At 40.8% G+C, this 20,878-nt stretch overlaps 2 protein-coding genes across 2 annotated transcripts; both read left to right on the plus strand.

Annotated features, from left to right (window-relative positions):
* The first annotated feature begins 1,532 nt into the window (after nucleotides 1–1,532).
* Nucleotides 1,533–8,538, plus strand: LOC135553761 (aquaporin-8-like). The gene is made up of 5 exons (XM_064985704.1): nucleotides 1,533–1,834; nucleotides 2,390–2,516; nucleotides 5,308–5,522; nucleotides 7,491–7,625; nucleotides 8,311–8,538. The coding sequence occupies exons 1-5, from the start codon at nucleotides 1,542–1,544 to the stop codon at nucleotides 8,351–8,353; spliced, it is 813 nt and encodes a 270-aa protein (XP_064841776.1). The 5' UTR covers nucleotides 1,533–1,541; the 3' UTR covers nucleotides 8,354–8,538.
* Nucleotides 8,539–10,114: 1,576 nt separating this feature from the next.
* On the plus strand, nucleotides 10,115–13,406 carry aqp8b (aquaporin 8b). Its single transcript, XM_064985705.1, has 5 exons — nucleotides 10,115–10,492; nucleotides 11,228–11,354; nucleotides 11,649–11,863; nucleotides 12,809–12,943; nucleotides 13,248–13,406. The coding sequence occupies exons 1-5, from the start codon at nucleotides 10,233–10,235 to the stop codon at nucleotides 13,288–13,290; spliced, it is 780 nt and encodes a 259-aa protein (XP_064841777.1). The 5' UTR covers nucleotides 10,115–10,232; the 3' UTR covers nucleotides 13,291–13,406.
* Nucleotides 13,407–20,878: the final 7,472 nt, after the last annotated feature.

Genomic DNA, 20,878 nt, shown 5'->3' on the forward strand with positions numbered 1-20,878 from the left:
CATCTTTCCCTTTGTTTTGCCTTGTTCCTTACACATTCCGTAATCATACTGAATGTATTTAGTCCTCCGTTCCCCTACTTGTCTTTGTGTGTAATTGTTTATAGTTAGATGGTGTTTTGTCTGGCGCTAATACTTTATTATTGTTTCTGTGTTATTTTGGCACGTTGATTTTTCATGTATGTCATTTGTGGAGCTGAATTAAAGTGTGTCTATTTATTTCACTCTGCTCTCCTGCACCTGACTTCGCCTCCCTTATACACACCTAACACAGACATAGCATTTTCCTTGATGGCCAAAAAAGCTCAATTTTAGTCTCATTTTCATTTCACTTCACCAATTTGGACTGTTTTGTGTATGTCCATTACATGAAATCCAAATAAAAATACATTTTTAACAACAAAATACGAAAAACGCCAAGGGGGATGAATGCTTTTGCAAGGCACTGTATATGTAAAAGATTGTTATCGTAATATGTTATTCTGATTATTATGTAGATATGTTTCAGTCACATTACATATATAACACAGGAGGTTGGTGGTACCTTAATTGGGGAGGATGGGCTCGTGGTAATGGATGGAGCGGAATAAGTGGAATTGTATGAAACACATCAAACACATGGTTGCCATGTGTTTGATGATGTGTTTGCAGCCTACACTGATATCCAACCATTGATTATCAGCCCCCCCCAGCAGCCTACACTGATATACAAGTGGATTGATGGTAATTCAGTAGTTATGTAGAATGACAACTTATATAGACAGTCATATAATGAGGCCGCTTGTCCATATGTTCTATAACACACTCATCATTTTGGTATTTTATTAGGATCCCCATTAGCTGTTCCGATAGCAGCAGCTACACGTCCTGGGGTCCACACAAAACATGAAACATGACAAAATACAGAACATGAATAGACAAGAACAGCACAAGGACAGAACTACATACATTTAAGACGTGACACAGAGCCTCTATGCTGTGCTTCTATTGTATTTTAGGCAATAGCTCTATCTGCAGAAGCAGGGTTTCTGTCCCTATATTCTAACTGCATAATGTATATTGAAATGTAAGCTATTCATTTCACAACTAGTATTCATAATACTATTCATAATAACAGTCATGGGGAAATAATTTTGATTGATTAATTGCATTTCTTTATCCATACAAAGTCCTGACAAGTATGTTTGAAGTTAAATCAAAAGTATTGCATTTAACGGTAATCACTTAAGCGAACAATTTCTGAAAATTTCTTGCATTTTGTCTCATTGTTTGATGATCTGGCAGCATTTTTCTGCCTAGCTATCTGGACCATTCCAAGAAAATGACTTATCAACTTCCCCCTCCACTATCTTCACCCCACCTCCGCCCCTCACCTCCAGTTCCCTCCTTGTCTTCGGTCCTCCATTCCTCCACCTCCCTCCTCCTCATCCACCTCACCCCTCCTCCCTTCTTATTCCTTATCAGCACTCTTGCGTAACCTCTAGACTTAAGAGCACTAACGACCCATGGGCTGTTTCCAGTCTTACACAGTCTAACCCAACACCATGGCTCTCTATGAGTCTAAGACCGAGCTCTGGGACCTGGACATCAATGTGATCCAGCCAGAAGGGAAAGGTCCAGATCCAGCCACAGATGGAAACAGCAGTACCGAGCCGTTCAGGGATGCGTTCCAACGTTATATCCAGCCCTGTCTGGCAGAGCTGCTGGGTTCATCTCTGTTTATCTTTGTGGGGTGTCTGTCTGTGATCGAGAACACAGAGGGCACCGGAAGGCTGCAGCCGGCCCTGGCACACGGCCTGGCCCTGGGCATCGTTATCGCCGTGCTGGGGGAGATCAGGTAAGGCTGGGGGCCCCTCTGGGGGTGGTGAGAGGCTGGAAGGTGATAACCTGGTCCTAGATCTGTTTGTGCTATATAGACAACTTTTCTGGCCATGACATGGTATAGGTTTTGGGACTAGGCTGGGAAGTTGATGCTCAGGTTTTCAAATGTTAGCAGAGCAACAGAAGAGTCTGTTCCTAGGCTTTCGACATGCAGCATGTTGATGCATAACAGATTGTGTAAAAGCATTGCAAAAATGAAGACTTGTAATGGATCTGTTGATCAGCATTGACTTGAAGTTTTATGACTGCTTTCAAAGTAGCCTACAATAGATCATTAAAATGCACAACAGAATTTTAAAAGCACACTTGTATCATTTTGATGAGGCAATCTACATTAGCATTTTTTCTTAATATGGTTTTATTGTTGCTACTTGCCTCTATATTTAAAATAGTTTGTTTTGTTTTCTAAAGGATGTGCCTCATATAAAAAACTATTGTGAACTGTTTAAAATATAATATCTTAATTAAAATGTATTAGGGTAATTCAATTGTTCCATGTCTCTCTCTGCAGTGGGGGGCACTTCAACCCAGCAGTGTCTGTGTCTGTGTTTCTGATCGGGGGTCTCAACATAATACTGCTGGTCCCCTACATACTGGCTCAGATGTGTGGAGGGATGATAGGGGCAGGACTAGCCAAGGTGGGTACTCTGTAGCCTACTAAAAGGTGGGTACTCTGTAGCCTACTAAAAGGTGGGTACTCTGTAGCCTACTAAAAGGTGGGTAGCCTACTAAAACTCTGTAGGTGGTGAGTACTCTGTAGCCTACTAAAAGGTGGGTACTCTGTAGCCTACTAAAAGGTGGGTACTCTGTAGCCTACTAAAAGGTGGGTTGTTGCCTACTTCTAGCCTACTAAAAGGTGGGTACTCTGTAGCCTACTAAAAGGTTTGTTGTATTTAACTTGGTATTCAATAGGATCTTAATTATAATTGTTCTTATATATTGACATTGAAGACATGTACATGTATTTAACTTAATTATTTGGTAACAATATATACTTTCTAGTACGGACATTCAAGAATTCAATATACAGTATTTGGTAACTACCTGGCACCAAATGGGTAGGCCTACTATCACTAAAGACTATGTAAACATCAGGAAAATATCAGCTCGGTCTTTCACACTTTCAGAGGTTTGATCGTCCCATAATACACAACACTTGTACAATCTGCACTTATCCTAACAGTATGATCATCCTCATCCTGTCAACACTTCAGATATGGATCATGACAATCATCTCTTTCTGCACCTACCCTGCTCTTCTCTTGGCTGCTATCAGGACAGTAAAACGATAAAGCAATTGACGTCCATGAGGGTTGAGTGACCAGGCAGTCACCTACTCTACTCTATTGGCAGTCATTTACATGGACTGTACAGTGTCCTTAGAGCTGAACAAGATTAGTTGAGTCTGTGTTTCACCACCTTGTAAAGTCAAGAGCTCATTGGCCATTACCCTGCAAGCACATTTGGTTCCTTGGAAGTTGTGGGAACATATGTTTTTGGTTTCCCATTGGTTCTGGGAACGAAGCCATATGTTTCCTGACCGGTAAAATTGTATGTTTTTTAAACGTTCTGAGAACATAAGTTTTTTTTAAACTGCTTTGTTGGTTAAGGGCTTGTAAGTAAGCATTTCACTGTACGATCTACATCTGTTGTATTCGGTGCATGTGACAAATACAATTAGATTTTTACTTCATTTGTTCTGAGAATGTTAATTTTTAGGTTTCAGGGAGGTACCGAGGATGTTTTACTATGGTTCCCAAAAATATTTTCAGATTCCTCACAAGTCCTCAACTGGCAGCTTCATTAAATAGTACCTGCAAAACACCAGTCTCAACGTCAACAGTGAAGAGGTGACTCCGGGTTGTTGGCCTTCAGGCAGTTTTTCTAGTGGATTGCCCTCTCTTTTAAGCCAGTATGAGATATGGCTTGCAATAGAAGGGCATCCTGGAGTCACTTCACTGTTGACATGAGACATTTCAGTACTATTTTGAACTGGTGTGAGGAATCCTTAGACACTCTAACTTGTCCTCTTGCTCAGTTGTGAATTCCTTTCCTTCTTAAGTTTGTTCGTTTTGTAGCCAATCAGCAATTTCTTGGTAGCCTTCATTTTGTGACCTTGTTTGATAGGGTTGGTATACAGAAGATATCCCTATTTGGTAAGTACCAAGTTGATATTATGGAAAGAACAGCTCAAATAAGCAAAGAGAAATTACAGTCCATCATTACTGTAAGACATGAAGGTCAGTCAATCCAAAACATTTCAAGAACTTTAAAAGTTTCTTCAAGTGCTGTCGCAAAAACCATTGAGTGCTTAGATGAAACTGGCTCCCATGAGGACCGCTACAGGAAAGGAAGACCCAGTGTTACCTCTGCTGCAGAGGATAAGTTCATTAGAGTTACCAGCCTCAGATTTCAGCCCAAATAAATGCTTCACAGAGTTCAAGTAACACATCACAACATCAACTGTTCAGAGGAGACGGAGTGAATCAGGCCTTCATGGTCAAATTGCTGCAAAGAAACCACTACTAAAGGACACTTATAAGAAGAAGACACTTGCTTGGACCAAGAAACACGAGCAATGGACATTAGACTGGTGGAAATCTGTCCTTTGGTCTGATGAGTCCAAATGTGAGATTTTTGGTTCCGACCGCTGTGTCCTTGTGAGACGCAGAGTAGGTGAACGGATGACCTGCATGTGTGGTACCCACTGTGAAGCATGGAGGAGGAGGTGTGATGGTGTGGGGCCACTTTTCTGGTGGTTTGCGCTTAGTGGGACTATCATTTGTTTTTCAACAGGACAATGACTCAACACACCTCCAGGCTGTGTAAGGGCTATTTGACCAAGAAGGAGAGTGATGGAGTGCTGCATCAGATAACCTGGCCTCCACAATCACACGACCTCAACCCAATTGAGATGGTTTGGGATGAGTTGGACTGCTGAGTGAAGGAAAAGCAGCCAGCAAGTGCTCAGCATATGTGGGAACTCCTTCAAGACTGTTGGAAAAGCATTCCAGGTGAAGCTGTTTGAGAGAATGCCAAGAGTGTGCAAAGGTGTCATCAAGGCAAAGGGTGGCTACTTTGAAGAAGATAAAATATCAAATGTATTTTGATTTGTTTAACACTTTTTTGATTAGTACACAATGCCATGTGTTATTTCATAGTTTGATTGTCTTCACTATTATTCTACAACGTAGAAAATAGTACAAATAAAGACAAACCCTTGAATGAGTAGGTGTGTCCAAACTTTTGGCTCGTACTGTATATTATTTTTTATCACACTTGAAAAGACAAACTCTGAACAGATGTAGAATATGACCAGTGGAAAGTAGCAGTCGATAAGCAAATGTTAAATAATGTTCTTCTGTATCTGGACCTATACTTTTCTCCCTACATATCCTATATTCATGTCAGTAATATCTCCTTCTCCAGGTGATTTCCCCATCCATGAACTATGCCAAAGTTTCAGGGGCAGCATTCGACACAGTGCAGGCCGACACCCAGATAGTACCAGCCACAGTGGCAGAGGTGATCATGACTCTGTTCCTGACGATGGTGGTGTGTATGGGGGCCGTGAATGGACGCACGCGCAGCCTGTTGGCCCCTCTCTGCATCGGGCTGACCGTGACCGCAGACATCCTGGCTGGGTGAGGACCGAATGGGGTAGAAGGTGTGGTGTAAGAGCGGTGGGTGGGGTGGGGTGGTCGTGGAGTGGATTGGATTGATGTAAGGTGTGTGGGTAAGGGATAGGATGGGAGGAGGACTGGAAAGATTTGAGAAATTAGCCTGGAGAAAGACTGTACTGTACATTCTGCAGAACAACTTTTCAGATACAAACAAATCAAATCAAATGTTATTAGTCACATCCGCCGAAAACACCAGTGAACCTTACACCTTACAGTGAAATCCTTACATACGAGCCCCTAACCAACAATGAAGTTTTTAAAAATTATAAGAACAAGAGATAAAAGTAACAAGCAATTAAAGAGCAGCAGTAAAATAACAATAGTGAGACTATATACAGGGGGTACCGGTACAGAGTCAATGTGGAGACTATATACAGGGGGTACTGGTACAGAGTCAATGTGGAGACTATATACAGAGGGTACCAGTACAGAGTCAATGTGGAGGCTATATACAGAGGGTACCAGTACAGAGTCAATGTGGAGACTATATACAGGGGGTACCGGTACAGAGTCAATGTGGAGACTATATACAGGGGGTACTGGTACATAGTCAATGTGGAGACTATATACAGGGGGTACCGGTACAGAGTCAATGTGGAGGCTATATACAGAGGGTACCAGTACAGAGTCAATGTGGAGGCTATATACAGGGGGTACTGGTACAGATTCAATGTGGAGACTATATACAGGGGGTACCGGTACAGAGTCAATGTGGAGACTATATACAGGGGGTACTGGTACAGAGTCAATGTGGAGACTATATACAGGGGGTACCGGTACAGAGTCAATGTGGAGACTATATACAGGGGGTACCGGTACAGAGTCAATGTGGAGACTATATACAGGGGGTACCGATACAGAGTCAATGTGGAGACTATATACAGGGGGTACCGGTACAGAGTCAATGTGGAGACTATATACAGGGGGTACCGGTACAGAGTCAATGTGGAGACTATATACAGGGGGTACCGGTACAGAGTCAATGTGGAGAATATATACAGGGGGTACCGGTACAGAGTCAATGTGGAGACTATATACAGGGGGGTACCGATACAGAGTCAGTGTGCCAGGGCATCGGTTATTTGAGGTAGTATGTACATGTAGGTAGAGTTATTAAAGTGACTATGCATAGATGACAACAGAGAATAGCAGTGGTGTAAAGAGGGGGAGGCACTGCAAATAGTCTGGGTAGCCATTTAACTAAGATGTTCATGAGTCTTGTGGCTTGAGGGTAAAAGCTGTTTAGAAGCCTCTTGGAACAAGAACAAGAGTGCACAAGCCGTGCGGTAGCAGAGAGAACAGTCTATGACTAGATGACTAGGGTGGCTGGAGTCTTTGACCATTTTTAGGGCCTTCCTCTGACACCGCCTGGTATAGAGGTCCTGGATGGCAGGAAGCTTGGTCCCAGTGATGTACTGGGATGTTCACACTACCCTCTGTAGTGTCGGAGGCCGAGCAGTTGCCATACGAGTCAGTGATGCAACAAGTCAGGATGCTCTCGATGGTGTAGCTGTAGAACCTTTTGAGGATCTGAGGACCCATGCCAAATCTTTTCAGTTTCCTGAGGGGGAATAGGTTTTGTTGTGACCTCTTCAGGACTGTCTTGGTGTGTTTGGACCATGTTAGTTTGTTGGTGAAGGGGACACCAAGGAACTTGAAGCTCTCAACCTGCTCCACTGCAGCCCCGTCGATGAGAATGGGGGCGTGCTCTGTCCTCTTTTTTCTGTTGTTCACAATCATCTCCTTTGTCTTGATGTTTGATGTAATGGCCTACCTTTGTACAGTATAGTTAACTACTACTGAGATAAATACCTGTACACTACCAATAAAACACAATGTACACCACAATACACTCCTTACTGTGTACCGTAAGACACCACATGCTCTATCATTCATTCATGCATCACTTTTATATCATGTCCTCTACAGGGGAGCAGTGTCTGGGGCATGTATGAACCCAGCTCGTGCCTTTGGCCCGGCCGTGGTGGCCGACTACTGGAGCTATCACTGGATCTACTGGGTGGGACCCATGTCTGGAGCCCTGCTAACCGCCAGCTTCATACGGTACTGTACAGCTCTGATCTTCTGGGGCCTGGATACCTGGCTGTTTACATCATTGTCCTGTTTGGTTTTAAACAGAAACAGACTGGAGCCCAAGCTACTATTGAAACACTTTGGTTGGGAAAGCAACCTTAATCTTTGTCCTTGAAATGACCATTAATACTAAAATGATGACCCAACTGGAGCTCCATAGATCAGAATGGAATATATTTACTATTGAATGGAAGTTGCCTACACTAGCTGCAAGTGTGGGATTAGAAGCCTTGTCTGCCCATAAATTCTATCTACCACCTCCATATCGGGATATGTTGTCTTGTGCGATAAAGCACTGTATCGTAACATGGCTGTTAGACAGGGCTGTTTGTCCTCAACTTGATAAACATGAACTGTCCCTCTAAAATCAATGGCTAGCTATGTGAGGGAAAGTTACTCCTACAATGGGTGCTTTTATACAATTCTTAAATCTGGGAGAGTCATTAACCTCGTTTTAACAATGTGTGGATTTAACACCTTTTTATCTTGATTTTCCTTGTTAAAGTCTTGTGTTGTCTAAGACATATTTTGGGGAATTATTTACATTTATGTTTTAAAAAACTAAAGAAACAATGTGTGGAAGCAACAACTTGTCGAGTGATGTTACATTCAACAATTCTGTACTATTTTGATGGTGTGTTTTTTCTATTTTCAGATTACTGCTTGGGGATGAGAAAACCAGAGTTCTCTTGATGTGATACAGATGTAGGTTTCCAGTTCAAGTCCAGAAAAAAGTCAATTTCCAAAATCCACATAAATTCTAACAGTATTTTGTGTTACTATTTCCATGTCTCTTAGTTTAAAATAATCTTACCAATGTAACTTTATTCTATACCGGTATATATAGATTATCTATTGTCCATAAATGCAATCTATTTTATTCAATGCCATTTGTATAAACACATTTTTGTACATTAAATATTGCATTGTATATTTCTTTCTATGATGGATCCCTTTTGACATAGTAGAAGTGACTTCTGGCCCATAGTCTGTGTTTTATACCGCCACCTTTTGGTTATGTGGTGAACTACAGCCTTGCATTGGTCTGACTCTCACTGTCCTGTCATACAACCTTCCATATGCGTCATGCCTTTTCACTGATTATCTGCACACAGACATCCAAAAACTAGCCACATTAGATAGCATTGAGTTTGACACTGTAATTGCTATCTTGACTGAAAGTCTCAGCCATAGAAATATCATTACCAGAAAGGCCATAGCCCCTCAGACAACCGGTCCTCCCATTATGGACTCATTGACTTGAACGGGGACCTCTCTTCTAGTAATTATATTTCTATGGCAGACACTCATTTGAGACAGTAGTATGTGAACGTTCAAAAAATGTTGCAGTGAAGATTCAAGAAATGAAGTATAAATGTGTACAGCAGAGGAGTTGTCGTCATGTCCATTTATTGATTTGTACGTTGGAAATATAGAAGATACTGTTTCTTTCATACACAATTAATACAAATGAATGAATGAATTCCATTAGTGCCCCTCAAGAATAAGTACATACTGTACATGATGCCTGTATGCACAGTAACAGTCTGATGTTGCCACATTCTGCACATTTACAATGTCAATTTATCATTTACAATGTCAATGTATTTATCACCTGTTATTTGCTGATGGATGTGTCTACCATTTAGGACAAATAGAAGATATTACACTAAAGTGTAAAAAGCCAGTTTCATGTTTCATTGGATTGTTTTTTACTCCCTTCAGAGAATAACAGGAGCAGACTTTGCACAGGTGCAGAGACTTCGTCAAACTGTCTAGTTTTAATGCTTTATCTTATCTAGCTGGGACTGGCTAACATCAATGATCTATGCATGATTAATACAAGCAGGTTAACCAAGATTAAACTTTTTTGTTTGGCCTGGAAATCTAGAACATTATGTCTAGTAGTAGGCTGCTGTATTAACAAACTAACAAAACATTTAGTTGATTTAAATAGTAAAAACATATCATAGTCATATTGACATATGCTCTACCCTGAAAATGTTGTTTTCAAATCAGTGCCAACAAAATATCTGTCTGCTGGACAATTACTATAGTTTGAAACTGTAAACTGGTTGTCTGTTGTACTGTGTTCACTGGAGTAAACTGACTTGGATTAATCATAACATGGATATCGATGTCAAAGAGTCCGTCGTTGGTCAATGGAGCCATTCAATTTTATGCTCTCTCTCTCTCTCTCTCTCTCTCTCTCTCTCTCTCTCTCTCTCTCTCTCTCTCTCTCTCTGTCTCTCTCTCTCTCTGTCTCTCTCTCTCTCTCTCTCTCTCTCTCTCTCTCTCTCTCTGTCTCTCTCTCTCTCTCTCTCTCTCTCTCTTTCTCTCTCTCCTCTCTCTTTCTCTCTCCACTCTCTATCTCGCCCTTTCGTTCTTTGAACTTACCAAAGTTCAAGTGATTAGCAACGCAAGTAGATATTTGGACACACACCTGCGGACATTATCGCCAGTGCTGCACTGTATCTCTATATACAAAGACTCCTCTCTCTCATCTATTTTCCCTCCAAACTCCTCCATTCTCTCTCTCCTCTATTCTCACTCTATCTCTCCAAACTCCTTTCCACTATGACAGAAGGGACAATGGAACTGGGTGACATGGGGACATCCCTGATGGCATCAGACTCTAAGAAAGCACCGGTCCAGCCTCCCAACAAGTTTGAGCGCCTGGTCCAGCCGTGTCTGGCTGAGCTGGTGGGGACCATGTTCTTTGTGTTCATCGGCTGTGTGTCGGTCATAGAGAACGTGGAGGCAGCAGGGCGGCTGCAGCCAGCTCTGGTCCATGGTCTGGCTGTGGCAGTCATGGTGGCGTGCATGGCAGAGATCAGGTCTGTGTGTTGATAAACTGTCTCACTGTACTGTGCTGTTTTGGATAAGTCTCTGTAAAATGTCTCATATTACATCATTACAGTCTTGTACTTTGGTCTCCTTTTGAGATTAACGTTAGTCATTTGTTTTCAATAGAGCATTTATATTTTGCATGAACAGTATGTTGTGTGCTTTACTATGAGTGGAATGAATGTATTTGAGTGTAATACAGGCCCATTATTACATTATATTTTCAATGTTCTATATTGCTACAACGTTCTATATTGCTACAATTTTGGGGTCAAAATACTGAACACACACGGAGTGGAAACCCGTAAGTCCCATATTCTTTTTGTGGTGATTGTGTGTTTCTTCGTCATGTGCAGAGTTCAAAAACAGTCTTTCACAGATAAAGGTAACAGACCTAAGGTTGTAAAACCATTCTCATTCCAGTGAGTGCCATTCAACTTATAAACAGTGGCCATTAGGGTGTAATGTGTTATGATTTCACAGATGCACCTGACACATACATATCCCAAGTTTATAAAGCAACTGTGACCCCATTCATATTGTTATACCTAATAGTTGACTGAACATATTAACAATGTCTCATCAATATCTAAAGCCAATCTCCTTGAACTGATACAAAGGTGAAAGTGTGAAGGTGAGTAATGTTAAACTGTGAAATATACTGTGTAAAACCCAACACTCCTGGGCTATCTGACCAGTCTGCTATTTCTCTCTGACCTCCACAGCGGCTCCCATTTTAACCCACCGTTTACCATTGCTATCTACCTGTGTGGAGGCATGAAGCTGAATATGGTGGGGCCCTACCTCATCAGTCAGCTCATAGGGGGTGTGCTAGGTGCTTCCATGTCAAAGGTGAGGGTTAAACCTGATATCAGTGGTCATTCAATGCACATCTGTGACTAACAGTATCTGTGGAGGTAGAATTTTGTCTTGCACCTTGAAATGATTTGAAATGCAGAGAAAAAATATCAGTTGGATTGAATCAAATCAAATCAAAACTATAAAATGAATATTCACAACTACAGTGATTTAGATATGCAGACAACTGTCATGGCCCCAGTTTAGCTCGGCAGACAATGCATTGGGTTTTGTAGTAGTATAATGACATCACTGCCAGTAAATGAACCTGAATCCATTGTTCCTCAGCTGATGACCACAACAGAGAACTACTCCAAGGCCCAGGGGGCAGCGTTTGCCCTGCTGCAATCACAAGATCAGCTGTGGGGGGCTCTGTTTGGGGAGATAGCCATGACCTGCCTGGTCACCATGGTGGTGCTGCTGGGGGCGGTCAACGCCAAGAGTAGCAGCCCCATGGTTCCCTTCATGGTGGGCTGTACTGTCATCATCAACATCCTGGCTGGGTGAGATACTGAGAGGGCCAAGAGTGGAATGTATCACTTGTACTGTAACTAGTCCCAAAGTCTTTCCTGTCTACTTGACAGGGCCTAGAGGTTTTCCTGGCTACCTGGTCAGTTCCTGCTATAGGGTTATTAGGGCCTAGAGGTTTTCCTGGCTACCTGGTCAGTTCCTGCTATAGGGTTATTAGGGCCTAGAGGTTTTCCTGGCTACCTGGTCAGTTCTTGCTGTAGGGTTATTAGGGCCTAGAGGTTTTCCTGGCTACCTGGTCAGTTCTTGCTATAGGGTTACTAGGGCATAGAGGTTTTCCTGGGCCTGGTACAAGTAATTCTCCAAAAATAATTTGTTCTCTTAATAATTAGCCTGGATAGATAAGGTTTGGAAAAAGTTTGTTTGAAGGTTTGTTTATTAACTATTTATAAACTACTATTATATCATTTGTTACCTATTAAATAGAGTTTGTTATAAATTATTTACATGGATATAACATGCATTATTATACACTGTTTAAACAAATTATATACTAATTTATGAAATGTTAACAAATAATGAACAAAGAAATAATGGAAGATAAACAAACGTTCAAGTAGAGTTGTCATCAATGATTACATCCACAACTGAAGATATGGAACAGCCATTGCTAAAATGTGCATTATTGTGACATAAAGATTAGATAAACATCTTAGATAGGTAGTTCAGATAACACGCTCATTACATTGCAATTATGAGCATTGGGCATTTCTAAGTAACGTATTTACTGTTCCCACACGACACCATGATCATGGCAAAACATGAAATACTTGTTATCTCAACATTTAGGTTTCATAGCATCATGGGTAGAGATACAACACATGGTTGTTTTGATGGACATGATTCTGCTGCATACCTGGAGATAATCATGTTTAATACTCTCATAGTTCTGCAACTCTTTGTGGTTATTATTTCTTCAGTGGAGATGTGTCTGGAACCTGTCTAAACCCGGCCAGAGCCCTGGGTCCTGCTATAGTGGCCAACTACTGGACCTACCACTGGGTTTACTGGGTAGGACCCATCACTGGTGGACTGGTGGCTGCTGCACTGGTTAGGTGAGGATAGACTACACACAGAGATCCTACTAAATGACTTCTAATATATAATTCTATGAGGCTACGTCCCAGACAGAATAGTCTGGTTCAGCAGCTCTACTGTAAGAATGTGTTTGAGATTGAACAGGACGATGCACGGAGAAACTGAAGTACTCGCACACCATTTCACTGTATGTGTTTTCTCATGTTCCTCAATGTGTCGTCTTATTATTACTGATGTGAAAGCGAGCATACTGAATGAAGATCTATAATGTCACAATAAAGCATCATCTTCAGAACCTCTTATGCTCTCTGTTGTTTTCAGACTACTGCTTGGAGACCGGAAGACACGTATTCTCATGAAGTAATACCACATATCGAGTTGACAGGTCTGAGATTACCATTGTTGTTACATACAGTACCAGTCAAAAGTTTGGACACAGCTACTCACTCAAGGGTTTGTCTTTATTTTTACTATTTTCTACTTTGTAGAATAATAGTGAAGACATCTAAACTATGAAATAACACATGGAATCATGTCGTAGCCAAAAAAGTGTTAAACATATCAAAATATATTTTAGATTTCAGATTCTTCAAAATAGCCACCCTTTCCACACTCTTGGTATTCTCCCAACCAGCTTCACCTGGAATGCTTTTCCCACATATGCTGAGCACTTGTTGGCTGTTTTTCCTTCACTCTGCGGTCCAACTCTTCCCAAACCATCTCAATTGGGTTGAGGTCAGGGGACTGTGGATGCCAGGTCATCTGATGCAGCACTCCATCACTTTCCTTCTTGGTCCTGTTGAAAAACAAATGATAGTCCCACTAAGCACAAACCAGATGGGATGGTGAATAACTGCAGAATGCTGTGGTAGCCATGCTGGTTAAGTGTGCCTTGAAATCTAAATAAATCATTGACAGTGTCACCAGCAAAGCAGCCCCACACCATCACACCTCCTCAATGATTTACGGTGGGAGCCACACATGCAGAGATCATTCATTCACCTACTCTGTGTCTCACAAAGACATAGCAGTTGGAACCAAAAATCTCACATTTGGACTCATCAGACCAAAGGACAAATTTCAACCGGTCTTATGTCCATTAATCATGTTTCTTGGCCCAAGAAAGTTTATTTTTATTATTGGTGTCCTTAAGTAGTGGTTTCTTTACAGAAATTTGACCATGAAGGCCTGATTCACACTGTCTCCTCTGAACAGTTGATGTTGAGATGTGTCTGTTAATTGAACTCTGTGAAGCATTTATTTGGGCTGCAATCTGAGGCTGGTAACTCTAATGAATTTATCCTCTGCAGCAGAGGTAACTCTGGGTCTTCCTTTCCTGTAGGGGTCCTCATGAGAGCCAGTTTCATCTTAGCGCTTGATGGTTTTTTCATCCTGCACTTGAAGAAACTTTCACAGTTCTTGAAATTTCCGGATTGACTGACCTTCATGTCTTAAAGTAATGATAGACTGTCCTTTCTCTTTGCTTATTTGAGCTGTTCTTGCCATAATATGGACTTGGTCTTTTACCAAATAGGGCTATCTTCTGTATACCAACCCTATCATGTCACAACACAACTGATTGGCTCAAACGCATTAAGAAGTAAAGAAATTCCACAAATGAATGTTTAACAAGGCACACCTGTTAATTGAAATGCATTCCAGGTGACTACTTCATGAAGCTGGTTGAGAGAATGCCAAGAGTGTGCAAAGCTGTCATCAAGGCAAACGGTGGCTACTTTGAAAAAGCTCAAATATAAAATGTATTTTGATTTGTTTAACACATTTTTGGTTACCATATGTGTTATTTCATAGTTTTGATGTCTTCACTATTATTATACAATGTAGAAAATAGTACAAATAAAGAGAAATTCTTAAATGAGTAGGTGTGCCTAAACGTTTTACTGGTACTGTATATTATCACCATTATTGTTATATTATCATCATTGTTGTTATTATTATCATCATTATTGCTATATTATCACCATTGTTGTTGAATATATTATCACCATAATTGTTATATTTTCACCATTGTTGTTGTTATATTATCACCATTGCTGTTATATTATCACCATTGTTGTTGAATATATTATCACCATTATTGTTATATTTTCACCATTGTTGTTGTTATATTATCACCATTGCTGTTATATTATCACCATTGTTGTTGAATATATTATCACCATTATTGTTATATTTTCACATTTTTTGTTTTCCCAGTATATTTTGGGGACACTATTTTCCTGTGACTATTTGAGATTAAAAGCTTTTTATAAACAAAGTAACAAGCTATTGTCAACCATGTATTTTTAACATACACTTAGTGTACAAAATATTTAAAAGACACCTGCTATTTCCATGACATAGACTGACCAGGTGAATCCAGGTGAAAGATATGATCCCTTATTGATGTCACTTGTTAAATCCACTTCAATCAATGTAGATGAAGGGGATAAGACTGGTTAAAGAAGGATTTTAAAGCCTTGAGACAATTGAGACAAAGGATTTAAGTGCCTTTGAACGGGGTATGGTAGTAGGTGCCAGGCGAACCAGTTTGTGTCTAGAACTGTAATGCTGCTGAGTTTTTCATGCTCAACAGTTTCCCGTGTGTATCAAGAATGGTCGACCACCCAAAGGACATCCAGCCAACTTGACTCAACTGTGGGAAGCATAGGAGTCAACATGGGCCAGCATCCCTGTGGAACGCTTTCAACACCTTGTAGAGTCTATGCCCTGACAAACTGAGGCTGTTCTGAGGGCAAGGGGGAGGTGTTCTTAATGTTTTGTACACTCAGCGTATATCAGTCAAGTTATTATCAACACGGAACAGTTTGTGTCGAGGACTGACTATTGCAAACACCCAGGAATAGTAGAAATGTGTTCAACACTCTGTCAGATACTGATACTCAATTTCAGCATTCCCTTTTAGAAGACCAACAAAAGAATGCCCAAATGCAGAACATTATGTAGAAAAGACTGTGGAAAAGCCCATTTCCAACCAGGTGTTTTGTGTATGGAGGGCTTCACCAATTTGTAAATATTTGGCCCAACTCTCCATCTCATTACCTTATAAATCAGTGGGGATATAAAAAACAAAAACAAATTAACTTTCCCCATAAGTCAATTACCAAAACACTCAGTTCAAATGCAAACAACAGACGGCAAAATAATGAAGGACCTTTTCAAAACCACAGGGTCCATCTCTGGCATGAGCGTTGTGCTCCCATGCTCCTGGTCCTATAGGCTGTAAAGGAGACCCAGTCAAAGGCTGGCCTGGAGGGTCTCATGCTGTTTCCACATTGTACCCTGGGCCTCCCCACAGCAGTGGCCCACATGGGAAAGCTGGCCAGGCGGCGGGATAAACCAATTATCCCACAGATGGAGGGGACTCCTGCCGGCACACCATCCGAGGGGCTCCCGGCCTCCCGCTTCCAGGCGCTCCTGGAAACCCCCGGGACGTCGTTCCCTCAGATTCCGTCTGGAGAATTCCCAAAGATGGGAATTGTGTGACCTCAAAAGCCCCGGAAAGTAGACAATATTCAGCTCTGAAATTTGGTATGGTACGCCCCTCAGGAGGACAATGGTGACTTGGTGAGGGAGATCTGGGTTTGAAAATATACTTTTTTGGGGACTTTAGGAGATATGAGTTAGAGTTGAAAGGGGTTCATGATTTTTTCACACCTCCGTTTTGTATTTAATAGTATATAAAATGTTGGTTAAAATGCTATGCCATTTAGGGTTTTTCAAGGGTGCTTTTCAGAAAGAAATAGAAGAGAAATAGAAAGAGAAGATGGATAGAAAGAAAGAGGAGAGAGATAGAAAGAGAAGAGAGATAGAAAGAGAAGATGGATAGAAGAAAAATGTCCTGCCTGAGTTGGCGAACAGCAAACATAGTGGATTTTAGCAGTTTGATCTTATTGGTTTAACCTTAACCTCATCAAGTGGGAGGAGAAGAAAGAGGAAAGTGAGAGAAACAAAAAATAGTGAAGAGAGGAAGCCTAGAGGATATTAGCATCAGGAGTTATTATGATCAAAACCTCACCAAGAAACTAAGTTTGACAATAACCGGACCAACCGAAAGGATAAGAGAAGAGACAGAAAGAAATAGGAGATAGAAAGAGAAGATGGATAGAAAGAAAGAGGAGAGAGATAGAAAGAGAAGAGAAGAAAGATAGAAAGAGAAGAGAGATAGAAAGAGAAGATGGATAGAAAGAGAAGAGAAGAAAGATAGAAAGAGAAGAGAGATAGAAAGAGAAGATGGATAGAAAGAGAAGAGAAGAAAGATAGAAAGAGAAGAGAGATAGAAAGAGAAGAGAAAGAGAACAGAGATAGAAAGAGAATAGAAAGAGAACAGAGATATAAAGAGAAGAGTTTGAGTTTGAGTCTATTTTTTATTTTTACAGGGACAGTGCACATTAATCAACGTTTCAGTAAAAGTGCCGGTTTTAGCCAGCCGGCTAATTTTCAACCGCAGTCCCTGGGCAGGTTATTAAAAACAATTACAATATAGACAATAGCAACATAGAACAAGCAAGACATAGCATACAGACAGAGCAACATAGGACAAGCAAGACGTAGCATACAGACAGAGCAACATAGAACAAAAAGCAGCAAGACAAAATTCATAAAAGCAACAAAGTGTTTCCACACCTCACAAGCTACAGACAACAGACAACATGGAAAGCGGCAACACACAGCTAGGGACCATGTTCACAAATCTGATTGACCTTTAGCCATGTCTTCAAGCATTTTGTGAAAGTGTGATATGTGGTGCAGTTATGTGTGTCTGATGGCAGTGTATTCCAGACATGGGAAGCTCTCACAGAGAATGCAGATTTACTAAAGTTGCTTTTCCTTAGGGGAACTATACAGTCACCTCTCATGGCAGACCTTGTGGATCTGCTGCCATATGTCTGGGTTTTCTGTTTAACAAAAATATTGAGTGGAGGGGGAGCCAGGCCATTAAGGATCTTGAATACAAGACATGAGTCGGTGTATTGCACAAGATTTTCCCAACTCAAGAGCTCATGCTTTCTAAGGATGTGACAATGATGATGGCTATTGGGCTTCCTATCAAGCACTTTGAGAGCCTGTTTGTAGACAGACTGAATAGGTTTTAATGTTGTACAGCAAGCTTGGGCCCAACTAGTCAAGCAGTATGTTAAGTGGGGGAGTATCATAGAGTTGAAGTTTAGTTTTGCTACCTCTGTAGTCAAACAATTTCGTATAAATCGGAAATTAGCTAGTTGAATTTAGTTATTTGAATTACCTTTTTCACATGCTTTTTAAAAGAGAGGTTGGAATCAAGTATGATGCCAAGGTACTTAAAATCGGATACCACCTGGAGCTTCTCCCCTGACACATAGATATCTGCCTCAGTAGCATCTGTTGCCCTCTTTGTGAAGAACATGCAAACAGTTTTTTTCACCTTGAGATGCAAACACGAGTCACTGAGCCACTTTGTAACCTGGACCATTACAGTAGTGAGTTCTTGTGCAGCTTGTTGTTTGCTCTTTGCATGCACATATATCACTGTATCATCTGCATACATTTGAACTTCAGACCCAGTACAGACAGAAGGCAGATCATTAATGTACAGGCTGAACAGGAGGGGCCCCAGTATTGACCCTTGGGGCACGCCCACATCATAGCTACGAGTGGGCGACAGCTCATTGCTCACTCTGACACACTGAGTTCTGCCTTCAAGGTATGATTTCATCCATCTCAAGGCATCAGGGGAAAAGTTGAACTTGGACAATTTTGTGATGAGAATCTCATGGTTAACAGTATCAAAAGCCTTCCTTAGGTCCAGAAACACAGCCCCAACAGCACCCCCTTTGTCCATCTTGGACTTCACATTTTCCAGAAGAAAGCAGTTGGCCGTTTCTGTGGAGTGTTTCGCTCTGAAGCCAAACTGCATGGAGTGTAATGTGAAGGGGCTGTTGTTGAGGTGGGCAATCAATTGTTCTGCTACACACTTTTCAACAACCTTTGACACCACAGGTAGTATACTAATGGGCCTGTAGTTACTCACGTCAGCAGTGTCGCCTGATTTAAAGATGGCCGTTATTATGGTCGACTACCATACCCTTGGAAACACACCGAGACCAATAGATGTGTTGGTGACCTTAGTAATGGGGCCAATGAGTGACTCTTTGTAGTTTTTAAGAAAGGTAGAGTCCATCCCAAACACATCTTTGGCTTTAGAGTTCTTTAGTGAGCTAATCACCTTGTTCACCTTTGACTCAGAAACCTCCCTTATGATGAAGACAGGTTGAGTGTCATTCACTAGCACTGAGCCCAAGAAACCAGTGGAGGGGTTCTGTGTCAGTACACTGACAGAGTCAATAAAGTAGGAATTGAAGGCTATTGCTATTTCGACTGCATCCTGTGTTAGATTGTTATTCACCATGATTTCTAGTCTTTTTGCAGTGTTACTATGGTCTTTCCCTGTTAACTTTTTTAGATTCTCCCATATCAATTTAGAATTTCCCTTTGCTTCACCAATTATGTTAATAAAAAAGTTTGCCTTGGCCTGTCTGATTTCTTTCATCACCTTATTTCTCAACATGGTAAACCTACGTCTGTCATGCTCTTATTTAGATTTTAGGGCTATTTTTAGAGCATAATCTCGTTATTTCATCAATTTCCAGATTTCTCCATTTAGCCAAGAGAAAGAGAACAGAAATAGAAAGAGGAGAGAGAGAAAGAGGAGATAGAAAGAGAAGAGAAAGAGAACAGAAATAGAAAGAGGAGAGAGAGAGAAAGAGGAGAGAAAGAGAAGAGAAAGAGAACAGAAATAGAAAGAGGAGAGAGAGAAAGAGGAGATAGAAAGAGAAGAGAAAGAGAACAGAAATAGAAAGAGGAGAGAGATAAAGAGGAGATAGAAAGAGAACAGAAATAGAAAGAGAGAGAGAAAGAGGAGATAGAAAGAGAACAGTGATAGAAAGAGAAGAGAAAGAGAACAGAGATAGAAAGAGAGAGAGAAAGAGATACAAAGAGAAGAGAAAGAGAACAGAAATAGAAAGAGGAGAGAGAGAAAGAGGACATAGAAAGAGAAGAGAAAGAGAACAGAGATAGAAAGAGAAGAGAAAGAGAACAGAAATAGAAAGAGGAGAGAGAGAAAGAAAGAGATAGAAAGAGAAAAGAGAAAGAGAACAGAGATAGAAAGAGAAGAGAAAGAGAAGAAAGAGATAGAAGAGAACAGAAATAGAAAGAGAGAGAAAGAGATAGAGATAGAAAGAAGAGAAAGAGAAGAGAAAGAGAAAGAGGAGAGAGAGAAAGAGGAGATAGAAAGAGAAGAGAAGAGAACAGAGATAGAGAGAAAGAGAACAGAGATAGAAAGAGAGAAGAGAAAGAGATACAAAGAGAAGAGAAAGAGAACAGAAAGAGAAAGAGAACAGAGATAGAGAGAAAGAGAGATAGAGAGGAAAGAGAGATAGAAAAAGAGAACAGAGATAGAAAAAAGAGAACAGTGATAGAAAGAGAAGAGAAAGAGAACAGAGATAGAAAGAGGAGAGAGAGAAAGAGGAGATAGAAAGAGAAGAGAAAGAGAACAGAAATAGAAAGAGGAGAGAGAGAAAGAGGAGATAGAAAGAGAAGAGAAAGAGAACAGAGATAGAAAGAGAAGAGAAAGAGAACAGAGATAGAAAGAGAGAGAGAAAGAGGAGATAGAAAGAGAAGAGAAAGAGAACAGTGATAGAAAGAGAAGAGAACAGAGATAGAAAGAGGAGAGAGAGAAAGAGATACAAAGAGAAAAGAAAGAGAACAGAAATAGAAAGAGGAGAGAGAGGAAAGAGATAGAAAGAGAAGAGAAAGAGAACAGAGATAGAAAGAGAAGAGAAAGAGAACAGAGATAGAAAGAGAAGAGAAAGAGAACAGAGATAGAAAGAGGAGAGATAGAAAGAGAACAGAGATGGAAAGAGAAGATAAAGAGAACAGCGATAGAAAGAGGA

This window comes from Oncorhynchus masou, chromosome 14 (assembly GCF_036934945.1).
Source record: "Oncorhynchus masou masou isolate Uvic2021 chromosome 14, UVic_Omas_1.1, whole genome shotgun sequence".
In the NCBI taxonomy this organism is placed as follows: domain Eukaryota; kingdom Metazoa; phylum Chordata; class Actinopteri; order Salmoniformes; family Salmonidae; genus Oncorhynchus; species Oncorhynchus masou.

Coding starts and splice junctions, on each gene's coding strand:
- LOC135553761 (XM_064985704.1), top strand. CDS start 1,542: ATGGCTCTCTATGAGTCTAAGACCGAGCTCTGGGACCTGGACATCAAT. Junction 1,835..2,389: donor GCCGTGCTGGGGGAGATCAG/GTAAGGCTGGGG, acceptor CTCTCTCTGCAG/TGGGGGGCACTTCAACCCAG. Junction 5,523..7,490: donor ACCGCAGACATCCTGGCTGG/GTGAGGACCGAA, acceptor TGTCCTCTACAG/GGGAGCAGTGTCTGGGGCAT.
- aqp8b (XM_064985705.1), top strand. CDS start 10,233: ATGACAGAAGGGACAATGGAACTGGGTGACATGGGGACATCCCTGATG. Junction 10,493..11,227: donor GCGTGCATGGCAGAGATCAG/GTCTGTGTGTTG, acceptor TGACCTCCACAG/CGGCTCCCATTTTAACCCAC. Junction 11,864..12,808: donor ATCATCAACATCCTGGCTGG/GTGAGATACTGA, acceptor TTATTTCTTCAG/TGGAGATGTGTCTGGAACCT.